This window comes from Castanea sativa, chromosome 4, assembly GCF_040712315.1.
Source record: "Castanea sativa cultivar Marrone di Chiusa Pesio chromosome 4, ASM4071231v1".
Classification (NCBI taxonomy): Eukaryota; Viridiplantae; Streptophyta; class Magnoliopsida; order Fagales; family Fagaceae; genus Castanea; species Castanea sativa.
In genome coordinates this window covers 41254251-41277006 of record NC_134016.1, presented here as the reverse complement: position 1 = coordinate 41277006, position 22756 = coordinate 41254251, and the positions used below count along the sequence as shown (strand labels likewise).

At 34.5% G+C, this 22756-nt stretch overlaps 3 protein-coding genes across 6 annotated transcripts; all 3 read left to right on the top strand.

Moving 5' to 3' along the window:
- The first annotated feature begins 631 nt into the window (after window positions 1-631).
- Window positions 632-3041, top strand: LOC142631719 (putative DNA glycosylase At3g47830). Its single transcript, XM_075806004.1, has 4 exons — window positions 632-1462; window positions 2105-2305; window positions 2632-2688; window positions 2757-3041. The coding sequence occupies exons 1-4, from the start codon at window positions 1127-1129 to the stop codon at window positions 3015-3017; spliced, it is 855 nt and encodes a 284-aa protein (XP_075662119.1). The 5' UTR covers window positions 632-1126; the 3' UTR covers window positions 3018-3041.
- A 146-nt stretch (window positions 3042-3187) lies between these two features.
- LOC142631717 (alpha-mannosidase I MNS5-like) lies at window positions 3188-11489 on the top strand. Of its 4 annotated transcripts, XM_075806002.1 has the most exons (9): window positions 3795-3893; window positions 4165-4250; window positions 4463-4667; window positions 5016-5097; window positions 5176-5261; window positions 5407-5507; window positions 7142-7283; window positions 7397-7547; window positions 10926-11489. In XM_075806002.1, exons 4-9 carry the CDS (start codon window positions 5032-5034, stop codon window positions 11139-11141), a joined length of 762 nt encoding a protein of 253 aa, XP_075662117.1. In that variant the 5' UTR covers window positions 3795-3893; window positions 4165-4250; window positions 4463-4667; window positions 5016-5031; the 3' UTR covers window positions 11142-11489. The 4 variants fall into 4 exon arrangements, with proteins under 4 accessions (XP_075662116.1, XP_075662115.1, XP_075662117.1 ...); XM_075806001.1 differs by lacking the exon at window positions 4463-4667 and having other exon boundaries at window positions 3188-3893; window positions 4133-4250; window positions 7202-7283; XM_075806000.1 differs by lacking the exon at window positions 4463-4667 and having other exon boundaries at window positions 3188-3893; window positions 4133-4250.
- Window positions 11490-19529: 8040 nt separating this feature from the next.
- Window positions 19530-20951, top strand: LOC142631830 (snakin-2-like). The gene is made up of 4 exons (XM_075806153.1): window positions 19530-19686; window positions 19791-19838; window positions 19956-19998; window positions 20551-20951. Exons 1-4 carry the CDS (start codon window positions 19630-19632, stop codon window positions 20733-20735), a joined length of 333 nt encoding a protein of 110 aa, XP_075662268.1. The 5' UTR covers window positions 19530-19629; the 3' UTR covers window positions 20736-20951.
- Window positions 20952-22756: the final 1805 nt, after the last annotated feature.

Sequence of the window (22756 nt, the reverse complement as noted above, 5' to 3'; positions counted from 1 at the left end):
GCGGAGGCCTGGGTCGCGCGACTTGGGCGCGCGGCTTGGGCGTGACCCGGCCGCCGCACCCGGGTCGCGCGAACCCGGGGCGCAGCGCCGGCTGGGTCGCGCCCAAGCCGTGCAACCCAGGCCTCCGCGCCCCAGGTCGTGCGAACCTGGGGCGCGACGGCTTGGGGCGCGACGGCCTGGGTCGCGCCCAGGCCGCTCGCCCCAGGTCGCCGCTCGCCGTGGATCTAGGGCATTGGTTTTTTTTTTTTTTTTTTTTGTGCGTGCTGGGTTCTGCTCTGTTGTGATCTTCCCATGGTGGTGGATAATTTTTTATGGTTGTTGTGTATTTCTGCTCTGCTGTGATCTTTCCATGGTGGTGGATAATTTTTTATGGTTGTTGTGTATTTCAGGGAACAGATGGTAAAAGACTTAGATTTATTTTTTTTTGGTTTGTAAATCGAGTCTTAGAGACTCGATTTTCAGATAGACTCCACGTAGAAAAAATTGCCACATCATACATTAAAAATCGACCCTCAAAAATTTGATTTTTAGGCTCAAAATCGAGCCTCTTAGACTCGAGATGCTAGTAAAATATATAGTTTACAAAACCGTAACAACTAATTATACAGTTAGAAAGGTATGCCTATTTTACTATTTTCTCCCTCGTCTCTCTCTCAAACGCTCTCTTTTCTCTTTTCTGTCTCAGACGCTCTTTCTTCTCTCTTCTCTCTCTCACCCACAACGGCGAAACTACCATATTGTGTTCACTCTTCGAATCAGTGCCATGAAAACAGTAGGCTAGGATTTTTCGAGCTCCTCCCCACCATATTGTGCCGCTCCTCGTTGAAGGCTCCGATCAGGTGCTCCCGACACAAGCTTTTGTGTTCCTCAGCCATGGAAGAGAGGATTTGGAATACTGTTTTCAAACACCACACTATTTCTGTTTTTCCACAAGCACCACACCGCATTTAGAAACAAAATGCTCCAAGGAAAACAAACAGGTGTCATATTGTTCAAAAAATTTTATTAGCCCACTAAAAGCCCATGTCCAAAAGGAAAGTCCATCTCTAGTGAAATAAGCTTCAAACTTTTAATAAGCTCAGCTTAAGCATTGAATTGAACCAAAAACACAAAAAGCATTCAGAAAATGCACAAGTCCCGCAAAAGAAAGCAGCTGGAGCTTGATCGCAAGCCTCAGTCTGAGTCTGGAACCAAACTCACCAAGGACCCATATCCAACCCACACTCCACCCACCCGAGAAGAATGCATAGCCGTACGAGACGACCTCTTGGCCCTCCATGGCTTCCCCAAAGAGTTCGCCAAGTACCGCAGAGACGAGAACCAAATCCAACTCGATGATGGGGATGCCAAGGAGACTGTTTTGGACGGTTTGGTTAAAACTGTGCTCTCCCAGAACACCACGGAAGTTAATTCTCTGAGGGCTTTTGATTCTTTCAAGTCTGCTTTTCCCACCTGGGAAGATGTATGTATGTTTGTTTTGTTCGAGTTTTTCAACTTGTTTTCGTTTGGTGGGAAATGGGTATTGATGAATTTTGAATTTTGAGGTGGAATCGTGTGTTTTTGGACTTGCATGGAGATGGGTTTTGTTTATTTTGATTGGTAGTCTAGTTTTGGTTTGATGGGTCTTAATGAAACATACAAGTACGTATGTTTTTTTGTTTGAGCTTTTCAACTTGTTTTGGTTTGGTGGGCAATGGGTATTGATGAATTTTGAGGTGGAATTGTCTGTTTTTGGACTTGCATTGAGATGGGTTTTGTTTATTTTGATTGATAAGTTTAGTTTTAGTTTGATGGGTCTTAACTCTTAATGAATCATAAAAACTTAGCACTTTTTTGGACCTAGATTTTTCATGGGGTTGTGTTTTATAGAACGATTTTGATAATGTGGGCGTTTCAACTGTGTTTCTCAACTTAAATGTGTCCTTTTGAATAAGTTATTTTTGTGTTGGTTTTAATAGTTGTTGTAAATGGACAATATGGTTTATTGTTTCTGACTATTTGTAATTTGCTGCATGATTTTCTTTGGCCTGATGGATATGGGTGTTTATTGCTTATTGGGGCTACTATTGCTACGGTTTTGAAAGATTCTTGTGTTTTGTCTAAGGTCCTTGCTGCTGAATCAAAATGTTTAGAAAATGCCATAAGATGTGGAGGTTTAGCCCCAACTAAGGCTTCGTGCATTAAGAATATATTGAATTGTTTGCTTGAGAAAAAAGGCAAATTGTGCTTGGAGTACTTGCGAGATTTGTCAGTTGATGAAATTAAGGCTGAGCTATCTCAATTCAAAGGAATTGGCCCCAAAACGGTAATCATCTTTTTTATAATACTTTGTATGCTTCATCCTTGCATCTGTTGAAACCTTCATAGTATCAAGAGCATTGGTGGCCTATATATATATAATTGCCAATTCAGCTCCAATTTTGTTGTCTTTGTTGGTCATATTGATCAACACAGAATGTGCACATCTACTGGTAGTTGAAATGGTCCAGAAGGTTTTTACTTTCTTTTTTTTCTTTCCTTCCTATTTGTTACTATCCTTTGTTCACACATGCAAAGCACCACACCATGTATATATTGTATATATTTTTCCCCAATTGCATCAGAATTTCATGATTGTGAAATGGATGATAGGTGGCTTGTGTTTTGATGTTCAATCTTCAGCTAGACGATTTTCCAGTGGACACACACGTGAGTACTATATTTTTTTCACTTCTTTTGCACTGTGGGATTCTCCTCATACTCACATGTTTATGCAGGTGTTTGAGATTGCAAAGGCCATTGGTTGGGTACCAGCTCTGGCTGACAGGAACAAGACATATCTTCATCTTAATCAGCGTATCCCAAATGAACTTAAGTTTGATCTTAACTGTCTTCTGTATACCCATGGTAAGCTCTGCCGTAAATGCACCAAGAAAGTGGGTAAGCAGCAAAGAAAGGAATCCCATGAAATCTCTTGTCCTCTCTTAAATTACTGCAAGAACTCTTTGTATGAAATCAAGTTAATAAATTCAATTTAAGGTTGAAAGCCTTGCTTGATCCTATTATGCTTTTCCTTTTGTTTTGAAGGAGGAGGATATATGACATAAAATGTAGTGATACATCCAATACATTATTGCACCCTTCTTCACTGTGTGTTTTATAGTATGTCCTTGTTTGATTTCAAATTGAGTTTATTAAAGTGTTTCTAAGGGGTCTACTTGAATTTCTTCAATAAATTAAGAAATCAAGTTGAAATTGGACTAAAAGAAAAAACAAAATGGATATATATATATATATATATATATATATATATATGAGAAAATTTGAAAGGCAGGAAAGTGTAAGGTCCTCTGACAAAGAATTGTTAGGGATGGAGCAATCTTTTGAAGAGAAAAGTTCAATATGTGAACCAGCACACAAGAGGTATGTATGTGAGTTTTGTCTTAAGGAGTTTTCAAGCTCGCAGGCATTTGGAGGACACCAAAATGCCCATAAGAAGGAGAAGCTAAAGAAGAAACTAATGCAGCTTCAGGGAGAGGGGGCTAGCTTCAATGTTTACCTTCAACCTCTCCAAAGTCACAGTAGTTTCATTCCCGGTCATTCTTCCCCATGTTTCATTGACTTTTCTTCTTGTGTACCTAAGATAACACACCGCAAGGAGTCTCAGATTGGCTTGAATTCCTTGGATCAAGATCAAAACTTATACAGTGGTGCATCTCGAGTCTTCAAGCCGATAGCTCAGGCTTCTCATGGCCGTTTTGAACAAAAAAACTGTGGGAGACAAGTGGTCATCAAACCTTTTCCATCCTATGTTTCAAAGAAAAGCTGTCAGAGTCTGTGTATTCGATTAGGCTTGCCCAACGCAGCTCCTCTAGAATCGCGTGCTATACAGTTTGGGAAATCTAAACAGTTTGGTAGGTACTCTCGGTCTTTCAATTCATTTTGTGCTAGATTCTGTGTCATATAGTTCATGAGACTACCAAACACATGAGATCTCTTTTAAAATTTAGCATATATTTTATTGTAAAATTTTTCAAGTATGGCATGCCATGCGGTTTCCAGATTGTGGTGCATGCTGGATCATTTTGCCTCTCTATATTTGGCAAGTCAGCCTTGATGTTTCTGATGTTGGATTCCCTGTGGCTTCTTTTAGGGGTTGATTCATTCTATGTGTATCTATTCAAGGTCACATTCTTTTTGGAAAGGAGGAGTTTTGGAGAATGTTCCATTCCGCTTATCTTGCAGTGCAGAAATATTTTAGACAGTCCATGGTACTGCACTGATGTCTTTCTCCGTTGTTGAATAATTTCTATGTTTCTACATGTTTTCGTTTTCATCCTATGGTTTCTTGATTTACGTTTATAACTTGCCTAAAAACTTTCACCTACTTTCCAAGATTTTGTGACCTTTATTGATTTTAACTTCATGACTGTTAAATGGATTGACATACTTTGCTATACTTTCTACCTGCCCAAAATTTCAGGTCTTGATTTGTCAAAAAAAAACCTGGAGCAAATGCAGCTTACTAATCAAAATAATAAATAAATTGGTGTACTTTTTGTGAATCAGACCATTGGTTTTACAACCTGGGTTGTATTGTCTTTGCCAACAGTCTGGACTGTATCATCATGCTGAGGAAATTAACAGATTATTCAGAGTACGAAGAATACAGACTACACAGGGGAATGGTCAGGACCCTTTTTGAAATAAACCATAAATTATCTGGGGAATTTTCTCTTCTTTAGACATAAGAACTTTGCACAGTGGAGCTTTTGCTCAATTGCTTAAATGGTATTTTTAGGTTTGTGGTTTCAAATGCTTTTTACATGTTTTGCAAGTTGATGCTATACAATTTTTGAGTGAATATTCAACTTTTTATTTTACCTTGTAAATTGTTAAGCACTCACTAAGTTTAATAAAAGAATTTATATTAGGAGTTTACAAGCCAAAAGAATTTATGTTCAACTATCGAGTATTAGGCTGTAAAAAGAAAAGAAAAAAAAGTTTCTGATTTGAAGCTTGTTATTGTAATGTAGGTATCATGAAGCTGATATGAGAACAGGAAAGGCTACTTATTGGCAGCTTACAAGCCTTCAAGCATTTTGGCCCGGCCTGCAGGCAAGGACATATTATGAAATGAAATTTTAAGTCTCAGAGAGAACCTTCTGATCTTTATATTTGATATATGGTGCTTAGGTTCTTGTTGGGGATATTGCAGCAGCTAATTCATCACACCGTGAGTTTTTCCATGTATGGGAGAAATTTGGAGTTCTACCTGAGAGGTAACCGGCTTTTGAAATTTTCCGTGTCTTCATTTAGTTGTATATTCTGTAACAACAATTAGCTTAGTTTAATTTTGTTTCTCTCTTTGGTTTCTACTATCTCAGAATTTTTTTCATGATGGCTTAAAAACATGTAATTATTCAGGTATTTGCTGGACCATCAAATGTTGCATCCTACAGAAAAATATTATCCTTTGCGCCCCGAATGGGCAGAGTCAACATTCTACTTATATCAAGCCACCAAAGGTCTTTTATTGTTTCATGTCAGTTATTTTTAATTTTAGCTTGACCTGACAGTCTGAGACTTTCTTTTATTTTTATTTTGTTTGATTTTTTTTTCCCTGGAAATGTTATGCTTATTTATACTTTGAGCTTGTAAAAGTAAATCAACTGTAGGTGGTAAATTTTAGGTCATTTATGTAGAAGTTGTAATTTTGCATTGAAGTTGAACATTGATGAGCCTTGTAATTAAGTTGCGAAGCACACATTAGTTTAATCTTAGGGTAAATTATGTATTGGTGCCTAACCTTTACATTGTGTGTCAATTTAGTCCCTAACATTTTGATATCATGTCAAAATGGTCCATGCCGTTAAGTAATGGATGGAAAATCCTGACATGGCTAATGGCCAAAATAAAATATTATTTTCATGCCACATAGACAACCACATGAACTGACACGTCAGCATATACTTAAAAACACAAAAAACAAAACAAAACAAGCAAGCAAATTAGATATCTTTTGCTCTCTCTTGCAGGGGGTTAAGTCAAACATGGCAATGAAGAAGACTTTAAGAACAAAAGGAAAGAAAAAATTTGTTTCAAGAAGATATTAAGTCATATCTTCTACTAATTTAAAGAAAGGGGATATGAAGTAAATCCTACTTCTGAAACGGATTCCAAGTTTGTCACTCCCAATCCAAGTTTTTCTTTAGTTCCAATAATGTAGTCTCGGAATACATTATACATTTTTTTCCCCAATTGGGGGACAATAGATGTGACTCCCATTGTTTGGCAATGGTAGATCTTTGTATTCCTGACTTTCTGTAGTACCATCCCTTCTTCTCCTTTTTCCCGTTTTAAATTTGGTAAGATGAAGAAAGCCCACAGTTTGACAACATAAGTTAAAGGAAGGTAGGAAAAAAAATAAGGAATTGACGAGACAGTGGTTTCCATTCCTTTGTCCCCGCCCCCCCCCCCCCCCCCCTCTTGATTTCATTGCTTCTCTCTCAATCGACCCAGTTCACTCCACCTATCCACTTCTCTCTCTAACCCTAATTTAAACCTATTCAATTTAAACCCCAACTGATGGTGGGTGACATTACCCCAGAGATAGAGCATAAGATATCTAATTTGGTTTTTTGCTTCTTCTTTTTTTGTTGTCGAGTATATGCTGACGTTCCAGTACCGGCTGTCTATGTGGCATGAAAATAATGTCACTTTGGCTGTTAGCCACATCAGTATTTTCCATCCACTGTTTAACGGCAGAGACCATTTTAACACAATGCCAAAATGTTAGGGACCAAACTGACACATAGATTAAATTGACATACAGTGTAAAGGTTAGAGACCAAATATGTAATTTACACTTCATTTTAATTATCATGTCCATAATTTGGATTGCTTGATTTTTAGGACTTGCTTTCTTGTGTTCTTTAAGCTTCGTTATGAGCATGGTTGCAGGCATATCACGCAAATGTATTAATTCTCACTTTAATCAAGGCAGATGGTTATTCAGCTGCGCTCTGGACTATTCTGATTTTCACATTTGTTTGATTTCTATCTTTTTTTCATGTTATCAGATTCATGGTACTTAAAAGTGGGTGAATTAATTTTTAATTCTCACATTTGTTTGATTCCTTTTTTTTTCCCATGTTATCAGATTCGTGGTACTTAAAAGTGGGTGAATCAATTGTTAATTCTCTTAATTTATACACCAAAGTGGAAGGGGGATTTGCAAGCGTTAAAGATGTGACAACTATGCAGTTGGAAGATCATCAGCATAGTTTTTTCCTCACTGAAACGTAAAGCTTTGTCATTCCCTTTTTTTTTTCACGTTATCAATAATAAAGAAATATTATCTCAGCCATAGAATTTTCACTCTTAAAATTATGTCAATGTCTAATGTTTCCTGTAGGTGCAAGTATCTCTATCTTCTGTTTGATGATTCATTTTTGGTTGATTGGAATTATATCTTCACAACTGAGGGTCATCCCCTTCCAGTATTAAGAGATTTGCATGACAGGCTTCCAGAGAGCTATATTCCAACTAACTGGAGTTTTGCCCAGGTGTTCTTCCTATTTGCTTGTATAGCGATTGATTGTTGAAATTCTTTTTTTTTTGATAAGTAAGAGATATATATATATATATATACGAGCGGCTACTCTATGCCTGAAGAACATAGAGCAACCCAGAAAATACAAGAGGAAAAAACAAAGAGAGACAAGAGAGAGAACCAAACAACTAAGAAATTACAAAAGGAAGAGGGAGCATAGAAAAGAAGGGAGGGAGTCACAAGACGTGAGTCCCCACGCCCGAGACCAATCAAAAAGAGTTCCACTAAAAGAAGCAAGCAACTGATCATTGGAGCAATCCAAATCCTCAAAAGTCCTCCGATTCCGCTCCTTCCAAATACACCAAAGGAGGCACAACGGGACTAAATTCCAGATCTGAGATGAGTGCTTTCCCAGCCAATTCCACCAACCAAAGAGCAAGTCTGAAATCAATCTAGGCATAACCCAAGCCAGGCCGAAAGTTCCGAAGACAAAGCTCCATAATCGATAGGCCACCTCACAATGAAGGAGTAAGTGATCTACCGTCTCTCCACAATGACGACACATAATGCACCAATCCACAAAATTCAATCTCCTCAATCTCAGATTGTCTCCCGTTAGGATCTTATTCCAAGCTACACACCAAACGAAAAAAGAAACTCGCCTAGGGGCCTTTACTCTCCAAATCGCTTTCCAAGGGAAGATAGTTAAAGGGGAGTTTCTTAATTTGTAATAGTACGACCGGATATCAAAAGCCCCATTAGGCTTCAATTTCCATCTCATCCGGTCTCCAACATCCATAGGAGGGGTTAAAGCACCCAAAATACGAAGAAATTGCAGCCCTTCATCCATCTCCCAATCATTAAAGAATCTGCTAAAACGAACATTCCAAGATCTTCTACCCTCCGCCCCCTGCCAATGCAAAGAAGCTTCAATAGAAGCCTCCTTATCAATGGCAATGCCATACAGCCTTGGAAAAGCCAATTGAAAAGGTTGATCCCCATACCACCCATCCTGCCAGAATCTCACCCTATTCCCCAATCCGGCCACAAACTGACAATTTCTGCTGAAATCCTCCCAACCCATGTGGATACTTCTCCACAAACCACAACCATGAGCTCCCCTACCCAGTTTTGAGGTCCATCCCCCCCAGTCTTCCCCGTATTTTGAGGCTACTACCCGCCTCCATAACCGACCCTCTTCCTTTCCAAACCGCCACAACCATTTCCCCAATAAAGCTCTATTAAAGGTAGTGAGTTTTCTTATCCCTAAGCCACCATTAGCTATAGGCGCACAAACTTTATCCCATCCTACCAAATGAATCTTGCTATCTCCCCATAGGAAATCCCTTTGCAACTTTTCAATTTTATTAGCCACAAGAGTAGGAATGGTGAATAACGATAGAAAGTAAGTCGGAAGACTAGAAAGCGTACTCTTGAGTAACATCAATCGACCCCCCTTAGACAAGTACAACTTCTTCCACCCAAATAATTTACGCTTGAAATTTTCCAAAATTGTATTCCAAATTGAAAGGGAATTGTGAGAAGCCCCCAGCGGCATGCCAAGATACAACATAGGTAAAGATCCAACTCTGCAGCCCAAGATATCAGCCAGAGTATGCACATCACCAACCTCCCCTATAGGAACCATCTCGCTCTTATGCACATTGACCTTCAAACCTGTAACCGCCTGAAAGCTGAGGAGCAACAACCGAATATGGAGAATTTGCTCCACCTTAGCATCACAAAAAAGGATAGTATCATCTGCAAATAAGATGAGAAACACGTTCCCCACCATCCCTCCTACCCCCGAGATTAAAACCACGAATCAAGCCAGCTCCCTCCATTCTTCTCAACATCCTACTAAACACCTCCATCAAGATCAAGAACAGCATAGGAGATAGCGGGTCTCCTTGTCGTAAACCCCTTGAGCTGCCAAAGAAATCAGCTGGGGACCCATTAATCAAAACAGAGAACTGAACTGTGGATATACAAGAACGAATCCACTTACACCACTTCACTCCAAAACCCATCCTATTCAGCAGATACAACAACACCTCCCAATTCACATGGTCGTAAGCTTTCTCCATGTCGAGCTTACAAATGACTCCAGGAACCCTGCTTTTCCCACGACTGTCCACACACTCATTTGCAATGAGAACCGAGTCTAGGATTTGTCTCCCGCCCACAAAGCTATTCTGATTCTCAGAAATCAACTGATCTGAAACCACTCTCAAGCGATTAGCCAAGACCTTGGCCAAGATTTTATACACACTCCCCACCAAACTTATAGGTCGAAAATCTCTAATATTGGAGGCACCATTCTTTTTAGGAATTAAAGCAATGAAAGTCACATTGAGGGATTTTTCAAACTTGCAATGGTGAAAAAACTCTTCGAAGACCGCTAGGACATCTTTCTCCACTACCTTCCAACAATGATGATAGAACGCCATAGTAAACCCATCCGGACCTGGGGCTTTGTCCCCTTCCAAATCCCTAACAACTTGAAGAATCTCCTCTCTCAAACTTCCTTTCAAGCCAAACCCTCTCCATATTCCCAATACGATCAAAATTCAAGCCCTCCACCAAAGGCCTCCACTCCTCAGTCTCCTTGTACAACTTTTTATAAAATTGTACAACTTGGTAAGTTACCTCGGAGGCCTCCTCAAAGACCACCCCATCTACCTCCAAGTTCCTTAAAAGATTAGACCTTCTATGGGAGTTAGCCATTTTGTGAAAGAACTTTGTGTTATTATCCCCTTCCTTGATACATAACATCCTAGATTTTTGTCTCCAGGAAATTTCTTCTAAGGATAGAAGATGCTCCACCTGGGACCGCAAACCAGCCCTATGAACATTCTCCCCATCGGATAGACCAGAATCCCCTTCCTTAGCGTCGTTGTTGAAATTCTTCCTTTAGCATACTCCAAAGATGCTTCCTGATTGGATGGAAGTTTTTGCAAACTTATATTTTCCTGGCATGCATAGTTTACTCTAACCTTTTTGTATTATTATAATTTGTCCAAACAACATTTTTCAACCCTGCACATTTGGCACAGTTTCAATTTCGTTCCTATATATTTAATCACATCCATTTCGTCCTTTAAGTTCCAAAATCAAGTCAATTGAAAATCAAGTAGATTTTGTCATTAGAAAGTGACTCAGTTTTGAAGGTTGGGTCACAAAATTGACAATTAAAAGTCGAGGGGAATTGACATCATTCCACGAATATGGATGAATTTGAAACTACTACTACTACTGTTGGAGAACCAAGTCTTAGTGTAGTTTTGAGTTCGGACCTTTTTATTTCAATTTTCACTTTTGTAGTTTATACTTCTGTTGTTCTCAAATGTGGAATTGAATCATGTAAGTAATGAAGTTTTTATTTGTGCAGAGTGAAAAGCAAGGCGGGCAAGTGCAATGTCTTTGCAAGTCTGTCCTGCTAATGATAACCAACAGGTTGAGAGTGCTTGCCACATCACTGATGCTCGTGCCGACCACAGGTGTTTTACTGATGAAGAATGTGGAGTTGATTCGACTACATGCAGACGAAGGTCGTGCAGCATGGCTGGGTACTGTGGGCTGTGGTTGCTTGTGTAGTACCTTGTGATATTCAAGAAATAAGTGAAGTTTCCGAATTTTAATAACTTTGGTCCACAGAGGTAATTAATCGTGCAGGTCTGTACTAACAGCCATGTGAGAAAATAGGAAAATGAGAGATTATAGGAATACTTATTACTTAATACAGAAAATTTTCAATACAAACTTTTTTTTTGGGTGGTGGATAATATATTAAGACATTGCAATTTTGTTATTTTAATTGTCAGAACATAAAAATTAAGTTGCTCTGCACATTATGTATCACATTGGGAATGTTACATGTTCTATGGGGGGAGTTCTGTTTCGCAGAGGCTGATGGTGTGTATGTGTACTAAAAATGCCACCAATGAGTAGAGTGAGTTTTGCATGATATGGAGTTATTGCATTTGCACCTTGCAATTTCCCCTTAATGTGTGAGGGAGAAGTTAAAAACGCCATTTGGTCTTTGGCTGCTTAAATAAAGCAATTTTTAAAAATAAAAAAAATTTATGAGATAGAATTCTACTCTAGCCTCAAGTGTATATGTATATGAAATTTTTTCTTAGAGACTTAAAATCCCAGCTTTTACTCTCATATTCTACAAATACTTAATACTTGTAAAGTAATCATTGCATTTAAGGTGCGCCATTGCACAAAAGCAAGTTTCAAAGCCACCGACCGCTTGTAGAATTGGCTTTCTGTGGTGCATAGTGTCATCATATTGTGCACCACCAACTACATGGGAGAGGAAGCGACGGTACCAAAGCAATGCATTTTTTTTTTTTTTTGGTGAGAAACCTAAAGGAAAGGCATTGTCGCAATAATATCGTAGTTACAAGTAGAGGCATCATTTTGAAAAGAAAAAAAAAATATAATAATAATAATAATAATAATAATAATAAATATATATATATATATATATATATATATATATATATATATATATAATTGACCAACATAACATTTGGAAAGACTTTTACTATGAAATTTTGATATAATGACTTATGGGTATTGAAAATGAGAGAAAAAAATGAGTATGTAGCATGTACAGAAGGACAACAAATTGTGCCAACAGAGGTATTGTGGGTACAATTAAGTCTAGATACATAATAATTTGTATTTATCTACAACAAAAATAATATTAGTAGTGGTCCAATGCAAAAGTGATGTTATACTAATCATAATCATAATCATAATCAGTTGATCAAAAATCTTGTAACTCATTTAGCATCTCTTGGGGTTTAAAACAGAAACATCCACTCAAATCCCCCATCTCCATGGTAACTAAAAATAAAATAAAATAAAAAATTTAACGGATGCCATAAGAATATTGGTTTAATTAGGAAATATCTTTAGAATTTTTTATGAAAAAAGAAAAAATGAATTAATTGTTATGACTACTTTTTATATTTCCAATTAAAGTAGTTTCAAAACTTTTTTAATATGGTTTGTTAACAAATACCTAAGGCTATAAATAACAATATAACATAAACAAATTTGAATTGGGTAGAGAGAGAAAGCATAAGAGGAGAGAGAGAAGAAATGTGAGAGATTGGAAGAGAGATTATTTTATTTAAGAGGGGAGAGAGAAGAGAGATGAGAGATTGGAAGAGAGATTATTTTATTTAAAAGGAGGAGAGAGACATGATATTTTAATGGGTAAATTACAAAATTGGTTTCTATCCTTTACATCATATCTCAATTTGATCATTAACTTTTCTGTTGGGTTAAGATAGCTTGACCCTGATTAATTAATTTAATTATTCAAGTTAATTAATTAGGTTAATTTGCATACAAATCGTGAAGGCGCTAACAAACCACCAATTAAAACTAAATGTAGCGGAAATTAAATTGACATGGTGATTTGTTAACAAATGAGGAAAACCTCTCGCGAGGCAAAAATCTCACCAGGTGATTTTAAAATCATTACTCCCAAGATCCACTAATCAACAATCAAGCGATTACAAGTATAAGGAATATTACCACTACCTTGGTCTATCTTGAAATACCAACCTACAGTTGACCCCTTTCTCCAATACCCAATTGGACTTGATGCACAAATCTCCAATTTGTGACTAACCCTTTGCATGGATTCCAGTACGTGACTAACTCCAGCAATTTGAATAGATATTATTGGCTACAAAGTTCTTCACTTCATCAATAATGAAGATCAAAAAGCACTTGGTTACAAAATCCTATGGCGTACAAACGCAATAGTTTCTCACTGAGAAAATAAAGCTCTTGATCTCTGTTTCCATGTGTGACGGCTTTTAAAATAAGTTTTATATATGTATAGGGTTATGAGAGAAGAAACCCTAAACAAATATGTCAAATGTGGGCCGAAACTCAAATATGAAATTTCTGAATTTGTAAAGCTCGATAGATTGAGCTGGTGTCGAGCTTGCCTAGTAAATCTCAATAAATACCATTTGTCGAGTTATCTGTTAAGTTTCAGTAAAACAGTTTTTCTTCACTTGTTTCTTAGATCAATTTTCATATCTTTAATACAATCACTTGTTGTGTATCAAACGCAACTTAAATCTACCCAATTTACAATTAAAGTACATTTTGACAAAGGATTAGTCAATTACATTAAATATATGGCTATAAAACTTTCAATTGTGTTAATTTAGTCCTTAGCCATTTAAATTGTGTTCATTTAGTCATTACGTTATCTCTTGAACAGAAATTGTTGACGTGGCAAATGGTTTAAAATAAAAAATATTTTTTGCCACATCAATGGACATCTGTATTGCCACATCAGATTAAAAAAAAATCAAACAAATTAAAATCTACACACTTGAGATCGCATTAAACTATAGAAGAGCATAAACTATTTTCTCTGTCTCACTCATCAACTATTTTCTAGGTTACCAAAGAGAAAACAAGTAACCCATCACAATAAACGAAAGTAGAAGCAATTTTGAGATTGATTTTTGCAACCCATCTGTTTCCTCTCTCTGTCGATCGTGAGTTTGGAAAGCGTAATTTGGGGTGCACTTCCTAGAACTTGTAGAGTTTTTGCTCAGTCATTGCATCTATATCTCAAATTTGTGATTTTCACTTTTCACATATGCACCTTCTTTTTTATTTCTGTTCTTGTTCCCTTCTGGACACATGTAGGTATATTCATTTCAACTTTTCAAGAATAGATCACACCTCTGCAAACTTTATTTTAAATCTTTTTTTGTTCTTGTTTCTTTTTTGTGGTCTAACTCTTGTTTTAAGTGTATTTCTCAATATGAATAACTGTTTTTGATTAATTAGTTACATAGCAGTTTGGATTTTCTTATATCATTAGTAAAACACAATTTTCTATTCAAACCTGGGAATCGTTCCTAAATTTTAATTCACATTTAATTTTGTTGGTTCAAGATTGGGAAAAGGACATTACAACAGGCAGCAGCTTTGCTAGGAACCCGGCCGATGGCTCTTGTAGCTGAGGGAAGCACTTTTCCGTTTGGAGACAATAGGAGAGGAAACAATTTGCAATAATTAATTTCAAAATTGCTTCTATGTTTACTGTGATGGGTTCTTTTTTTATTTACTTGTTTTTTGTTTGTTAACCAAGAAGAGAAGGGCTGACAAAATAGTTTATTCTCATCTTTAGTTTAATTTTTAAATTTTTTTTTTATTCCATAGGTCGTACATGTTTAATCTGATGTGGCATAATTTTTTTTTTTTTTGCCGTTAAACCCGTGAGTATTTTCTATCCATTATTTTGACACAATATCAAAATATTAGAAATCAAATTGAAATAATTAAAATGTTAAGGGCTTGTTTGGTCTTTTGTCTTAAATTCATATTTTTACATTTTAAATAACATTATAAGTATTTTTACACACTTTTTTACCTACAAATATTTTTAAAACTTACAAAAATTTTATCTCATATTACTCTATCAAACACCCCTAAATATCAAATTGACATATAATATAAAAGTTAAAAGGCTTAATACATAACTTACTCTAAAATTTGAGAAGAAGATGAAAGTAATGTTCGTGGACATGTAAATTTAGCCATGGCGCATGCATTGCATGCAATCCATTACTACTACGTATAAGATAGCGACATAGCGTTATCAAAAAGAAAAAAAACTACGTATATAAAGGACAGAATTGCGACCCATGCATGGGCCATGAACCGAGTCAATGAAGATATACATGACACACAAAATTCCGAAAACCGAATCTTGGTCTTACCAAAAATAAACACTGAAGCCAAAAAAATATCTCAAGTAACCCATCTAACTCTGATATTTTTATTATTATGGTTTTTGAAAGAAGAGAGAATGGGAGCCAGATGGGTTGGAAGAAGAGATGAGAGAGAGGCATGAGCTGGTGTCCAATATTTCCGAGTCCCCATATACAGGTAGCAAGGCCAGCTGTAAGGCTGATCACTTGATGATCTGATATGCGTTAAAAATGGATATGCTTTGACACTAACCCAAGGCCAAAGTCAGTGTGGACAAATACCATTCCTAGTTTTATTGGTTTTAGTTTTAGTGAGAGGGAGTGAACAAACTCTGACGGGTCACGACAACTCACCTCTGCCAGCTCACTTATCCATTTATATCGTTCTTTTGCTTTTTGCTTTCTTTTCTTCTTTTTTTTGTCGTGACCTGTAGGGTGTACCGGTAGGAGTTGGTAAATATTTTATTATTTTTCACTACTGCAAATTGTAATAAGTACTGTGATATGACAATTGACACGTACAAATTTTAAAACTATTGGTGTCATTAAATCAACTTGCCGCTAAGAATGACAATGGCAGTAGAAATATTAAAATAATTTATTTTTTTTAAAAAAAATTATAAAAAAATAATTAATACTTTAACATTTTTTTATACCTTATAAAAATAATTTCAAAATTTTCTTAAAATAAATAGTTAACCATTATCTTAAAGGGATAAATTACCAAGTTCTCCAAAAGAATTGCTAATATAATTCTTCTAACCAATAAGACAATGTCATTTATGCAATTTTTTTAGATAGACTATGCAAATATATGAGTGAGTTTCTTAATCAGTATAAGGAATAAAAAATAAAAAAAATTACCAAGTAATATCACATTTGCATAAACAAGAGTGTTTTATTGGCTGAGTCGAGTGTCCACGGGTCGAGTTTGTGCCCAACCTAGACTCAACCCGAAAGTATCAGGTGGGGAAGATTTTGATCCGCAACCGACCCGAATAGAGTTTCAGATCAATTAGGTCGGGTTGTATCGGGCTTCAGGTGAGAATCAGTCGGTTTTGGGTTTTTTGATTCACTGGTTTTTGGTCGAAATATGGTCGGATCTTGTCAGATCTGCCCGACTCTAAAGAGAGTTAGGCGAGACTTCTTCGGATATATGAAAAATTGGCCAAGTTGGAGTCGGGCTTACCGGAGTTTTGGCTAAGTTTGAGTAGATCTTGGCTAGATTTTCCAGATTTGAGTAAGGAAGAGACAAGAGTCGGGTTCTGATAGTGGAGACCCGTCACCGACCCGTTGGAAATGTCAACTTGGCTGTGACGAGTAGGTTTGGTCAGTTCTGGCGGGTCTTTGATTGGCGTGGACACCCCTAGGCTGAGAGATTAGGGAGGACCATGTCAACAATCCTTCTGGTAGACCTAATAATTTCTTGCCCTATGAGCACTTGTTAACATGACTCATAAATAAAATTGATTTACATATTTTTGTCAACTTATATTAGTTAGTGTATAATAATGTAAATTTACAATTTTATTATAGTAGTAGTATAAATTTATATTAATCTTATTCATTTTATATTTAAATTTTTATATATTTTTTATGTATCTGATGAAGAACAAGACTAAATAGAAACTATTATGCGTAAAGAAAAAAATTAAGATAGTTTTTCCTTCAAAAAAATTATCTTTTTTAATTTTAACTAACTAAACATGTTTTTGTTTTCAAAAATAATTTTTTTTTTTATATTCTCAAAAACAAGTTTTTGAAAATAGAATACAAAAATTGTTAACAAACATAACTTTAATGTATTGATAGCTTTTTTCATTTCTCATAAAAGTAGTGTCAAAACTTTCTTAAAATTAATTATTAATCATTGCCCTAAGGGCACCCATAAACATAATCAATAAATAAAATTGATTTACATATCTTGTCAACTTATATTAATAAATGTATAATGATGTAAATTTACAAGTTTGTTATAGCAACAATATAAATTTATACCAACCTTTTTCTTTTTTTCTTTTTTTTTGAAGCCTACTGACCTTGTTCATTTTATTTTTTATTTTTTATAATTTTTTTATTTATCTGATGAAGAAAATATATAGAAATTATTATGCTTAAAAAAAATTAAGAAAAATTAATATAATATAGTATAAAATAAATAATTTAATAAAATATGTTTTAAAAAGTAAATATGTAAAACAAAAAATAGTATATTTTTATACTAAAATAGTATAAATTTTTACGTTACGTGAGCTAATATGAATATTCTAGCCTTTTTTGTTTTTATAATGTTTTTTGAAAACAACTTGCTAATAGTATTTGTCTTCCATGAGTAACAGTAGGATTACGTTTTTAACAGCTTAATTTTTTCATAATCATCTTATATAACATATTGTGATTAATTGGTTTCTGTCACTTTCATTATAATTCATAATGTCATGATAAAAATGTACCAGAATTATTTTTTTCTTGTCTTCCAAGGTATTAGTCTGTGCAGTACAGGCTTTACAGTACGTAATGAACATCCAGCTGTGTGGAGTAAAAGCACCATTTTGACTCGTGTACAAGTACGAGCAAAGGTCCTAGGTCCAAGGGCAACAAGCTTAAGATGTCTCATGAGTCATGACCAGAAAATAATAAATAATGAGAGTCCTAATTATTATTCAAAGAACAACCTAGAGATTATATATTATACAATTAATTCACCAACAACTCTTTTTTTGCTTGTCCTTTAATATATATATATATATATATATATATATATATATATATATATATATTGTTCTCGGCAGCTCATACTCAAGTGGCACTATTTTGAAATCTTAGATTAATACAATAAACCGAGCATTCCACAAAAGATTTTTTTCTTAAAATATTAGGATTTTGGGCTGACAAGATTTGTGAATTTTAGAAAAAAGTGTTTTTCTAATCCCCAATATGACTTTTTTATTTTCTATGTTCTTTCAATCTTTCTCCTGTGCAAATCAAGCTTGCTTGCAAGCACTATTTTTTATTTTTGGTAAGTAGCTTGATAGCAAATATAAGAATAAAATCCAGGAAAATTAGTATAAATATTCTCTAATAAAGAAAACACATTATGTTTAAGATAATATATTAAAAAAAAACTCGGTATAATTTAGTAGCTCTACTATATCTTCAAAGAGAATAGACATATTTCAAAAGCATGAAGCCTATTTAGCAATCAAAACCCATTTTTCTTCCCTAGCTAACCACCATTTTAACTCTTTTGGTTGCTTCAATTATATGATCAAGATTTGGTCAAACTTCCAATCGAATAATCATTTGAGAGTGCCAAAATGTGGCCAATTAAATACAGGTGGGCGCAGTCTCAATTATGTTTTGGTGTTGATAACTTTAATCCATCAACTCGTCTTAAAAAATAAAATCTATCTAAAAGAACAGTAAGACTTTGAAAATTTACATTTGTCTAAATAAATCATAACAAAAACATACCTATAATATTAATAAATCATATACTTGTCAAGAGCCTTGTAATCTTATCTTAATTAAAATTTAATATACCACTATAGGAATGTGGCTTAATAATAAAAGTTTTCATATTATTTTACATGATAAATAATTCAAGTGATAACTTTATCAAGATTTTAATGATATACCTAATATTGCTTATTATCGTTATAAAGGGGAAAAAATAATAGTATAAAGTATAAGCAAGATGCATTCTTACTCGTCACGTGTATTTTATGACCTTTTGTGAAGATAAAACGTGCGCTTTGCATATAAAGAACATTGGTTAGTACTTAGTACTTAGCACCACGTCATGATGGCAGCGGATCTGAACCCAAACACAGCAACACCAATAATCTTGATTAGCACCACGTTTACCAACTCTTTAAATTTATTCACACATAAATTACAGTGGTTGATATTTTGATAGAACTACTCAACTAGTTGGCAGTGCCCAAACTTCGAGGAGTCCCCACATATACATGTCAGGCCTAATAATAACCAACAGACGAAAATTAATCACAAAAAATTGTGTAATTTTTACTGCAACTCGTCGGTATAATAAAAGATTCTATTTTATTTCTTTTTCAACATTTACTACTCGATATGTTGCGACAAAAATTACGTAAAAAATTGTGGTAAAATTATGCAAAATGATGTAATTTTGTTTGGTTAGCATTTTACCAAAACAAAAAGGTGTGAACTCTGACCATTTTAGTAAAATCGCCACTGATGAATCGCCTATAAAGAACACGCAATGCCAGCTTTCTGAGCAAGTAGCAATAAGTAACTACACACATTCTCAGTTAGCCTTTGGTACTTGCAAGAGAGACTAGAATGATGGCATTACGTGTGCTCTTTTTCTTGGGAGCTTTACTCTTCTGCTTTACAATGGTGCAGTCTGGTTTCTTGTTTGTTGTTCAGAAATGATAATTTTGTGACATATTGTTGTTTTCAACTTATACTTATCTTTGATCTTCAAATCTTCTTGCATGTAGGTTTCCTCTGATATCAAGATTGAAGAAGAGCTACCCCTTCCTAGCCAGGTAGCACAAAAGATCCATTTACTTTCCTTTTTTTTTTTTTTTTTTCTTGAAGCTGTTTATTACTTTCCTCCTTTTCTTATTCCACACGTCTCATTTGGCAATATTTTCTATTTCCAGCTTATTGTGAAAGATGGAAACAGAAGGCTCATGCAGGAAATTGGTGGGTCTACAATTTATTTTAACATATCTTCCAAACACCCCCAAGCCCCTAAAAAAATTGTTTGCAATATGCTAACCGTCTTTGTTGAATAAAAATCCTTTGGCCTTTCATACTCTATTAATATAAACTTCTTAAAATACTCAAAAGTTTATGTTCTAACTTGTCACAGTTTTTGTATAAAATATTTCTATATATAGTTAAAATAGAAAAAAAAAAATTAAACACATGTGCATGTTGTTAAAACTAGTGGAGTATAAAGAGGAGAACATAACTTTAGTTAAAAAAAATTAGACACTTTTCTTTGGATTCTTGTTTCATTTGGGGTGAAATTGGAGAAAAGGTTGGTCAGTATTTGGGTTTTCTTAAAAATGAAGTTTAGCCCCTTAGCAATTTGCCATTTTTGCATATTACTATAATTTCTCCGCAAAATCATTACTGAGCTTCACAATACTTGGTTTTGTAATAAATAAATGAACGGTTTTTGGGTTCTTATGGTCAGATATACATATACTTCAAATATATTAATATATATTTTTTGGTTTTTGGGTTTAGATTGTGGAGGTTTGTGCAAGCAGAGGTGTAGTCTTCACTCGAGGCCAAACTTGTGCAACAGGGCGTGTGGCACGTGCTGTGTGAGGTGCAAGTGTGTGCCACCTGGTACTGCAGGGAACAGAGAGCTGTGTGGGACTTGCTACACTGATATGACCACCCATGGGAACAAGACCAAATGTCCATAGACCCAATGGCCTTAGTTTATTATTAGCTTTAAATTTAGGTCCATCTCGAACGGTTTGGCTATGTATGTGTCTATCAAGCTTATGTTATGTGTGTGATCGATGTCTAAAAATCTAAATTTATATAGCTGTTTATGTTTCTGTAGCCATACTAGGCTCTTGCTTCTTGTATTATTGTATCATATTAAATGCAAGGAATTTCTAGAAATTTATTTGTAACTTGTAAGGGACTTGTTAATTTATATACAAAAATAAAGGCGCTAGTTGTGAAAAGAATTAAGCAGAAAAAAAATTTGCCTAGATCAAAAGTCTCTGTTAAGTCCATATCAAAAATAATTCTAGAGACAAACGACAAATTTCATTAATTGTTAAATTGACGAGTTATTTTCAGTAGCTAAAATAAACTTAAAAACTTATTAACTCAATAATTTAGAAATTTTTCGGTCTATAATATTAGACCTTATTCTATATCAAAGGTCATGCTTGCTATTACCCCTTCGGTTGTTTTACCCGCAAAAAAAAAAAAAAAAGTCATGTTAAACGACATGATTTCATAGCTAATTAACAAGTTTTTTTTTTTTGATAAGGAGCTAATTAACAAGTTATTACCCCTTCGGTTGTTTTTTTTTTTTTTATCAAGCTTGAAAGGTCGTGGCAATTGATTTTAAATGGATAAAGTATCAACATCCTTCATTACTACAACTAATATTTGATAATTAACAAGCCGTCCTTGGAAAGAAAATGGCAATTGATTTTAGCTTATATCGTATAAGTATTTAAAATCTTATTTTCTGAAGTAGAAGTATATTTTAACATATTTTTAACTAAAATTTTTAGTAAATAAATTAAATAATTAAGTTGATTTTAAACCGACACTAAATTAAATTAGGGTTTTAAAATTTTTAAATTACAAATATAATTTAGCACATTTTTAACAAAAAAAATTTAGCATAAAAATAGATGAGTTAATTCTAAACCGAAACTGACGATTGAACTTTGAGAAATGTGTTCTCGTTTTTTTTTCTTAAATCATGTTTCCAGTTAATGTTGTTTTTGTGTTTTTGCAGAACCAGGGCTCTTACTTTTAAGGGGTTTATATGGATGAGATCTTGATGCAGACGAGTTAACTATATAAGATTTTAGAAGTAATTTAACCTTATTATTATATCTGAATTTCATGTTTACAGTCCTTCCAGTGTTTGTCAAATGTTTTTGGAATGATGCGTACCATGGTACTAGTATCTACAATTATATAAATCATGACTTATGTGAATGCCTCTTTACTAGTGATCTAACCTTTATACCTAAATCCATATAAGCCTCTTTGTACATTTCTTAAAAAATAAATGAAAAAAAAAAAAACTAATCAAAATGAATGAATAAACCCAACAAACAATTAAACAATAACTACAAAGATTTAGTTTCAAAAATTTTAGGTCATTTATAGATTCTCAAAATATTAGTTAGACGGTTGCATATATTATTATTATTTTTTATCATTTTATAATATTCAAAGTTATTTTATTATTTTCTTAATTGATATGTCATTTCTTCTTCTACTTATAATGTTTTTTTTTTCTTTTTTTCTGCATCTTTTTTCATTTCTTTTGCTCAATTTGAATCAACTTACTCTTTCTTATCGCTGTATAAGTTTCTTTTCTCTAAACATGACTAAATAATCTCTAGCAACTAAGGCATTACAGGTTTTATAATATAAAACTTACAGGTTGATATGACAATGAATATGTTTGGTGGGTTTCAACCATCTCATAATTGAATATTTGAATTGTTTCTCTTTATGATTGGTGCAGTGACACATTAATTTGTAAACTCATTGTAGTAAAAACTTGTAATACATATAGCACTACTCTTAACTTAATAAGTATTCCATGACCACAATACTCCTTAATACACTTCTCCACCTCATCTACCATGCTCTTATTCTATGATTTACATTTTCTTTAATTTCTCAATTTTTATGAATTATCCTTTGATTTACATTTTCTATAATATCTTTTGAGTTT

Bases quoted from the DNA above. Each gene is read 5' to 3' on its own strand.
- LOC142631719 (XM_075806004.1), top strand. From the start codon at position 1,127: ATGCACAAGTCCCGCAAAAGAAAGCAGCTGGAGCTTGATCGCAAGCCT. The intron at 1,463-2,104 runs GTATGTATGTTT...GTTTTGTCTAAG, and splicing joins CTTTTCCCACCTGGGAAGAT to GTCCTTGCTGCTGAATCAAA. The intron at 2,306-2,631 runs GTAATCATCTTT...AATGGATGATAG, and splicing joins AAGGAATTGGCCCCAAAACG to GTGGCTTGTGTTTTGATGTT.
- LOC142631717 (XM_075806000.1), top strand. From the start codon at position 3,257: ATGGATATATATATATATATATATATATATATATATATGAGAAAATTT. The intron at 7,284-7,396 runs GTAAAGCTTTGT...TGTTTCCTGTAG, and splicing joins AGTTTTTTCCTCACTGAAAC to GTGCAAGTATCTCTATCTTC. The intron at 7,548-10,925 runs GTGTTCTTCCTA...TTATTTGTGCAG, and splicing joins CTAACTGGAGTTTTGCCCAG to AGTGAAAAGCAAGGCGGGCA.
- LOC142631830 (XM_075806153.1), top strand. From the start codon at position 19,630: ATGATGGCATTACGTGTGCTCTTTTTCTTGGGAGCTTTACTCTTCTGC. The intron at 19,687-19,790 runs GTGCAGTCTGGT...TCTTGCATGTAG, and splicing joins TACTCTTCTGCTTTACAATG to GTTTCCTCTGATATCAAGAT. The intron at 19,999-20,550 runs GTGGGTCTACAA...TTTTGGGTTTAG, and splicing joins AAGGCTCATGCAGGAAATTG to ATTGTGGAGGTTTGTGCAAG.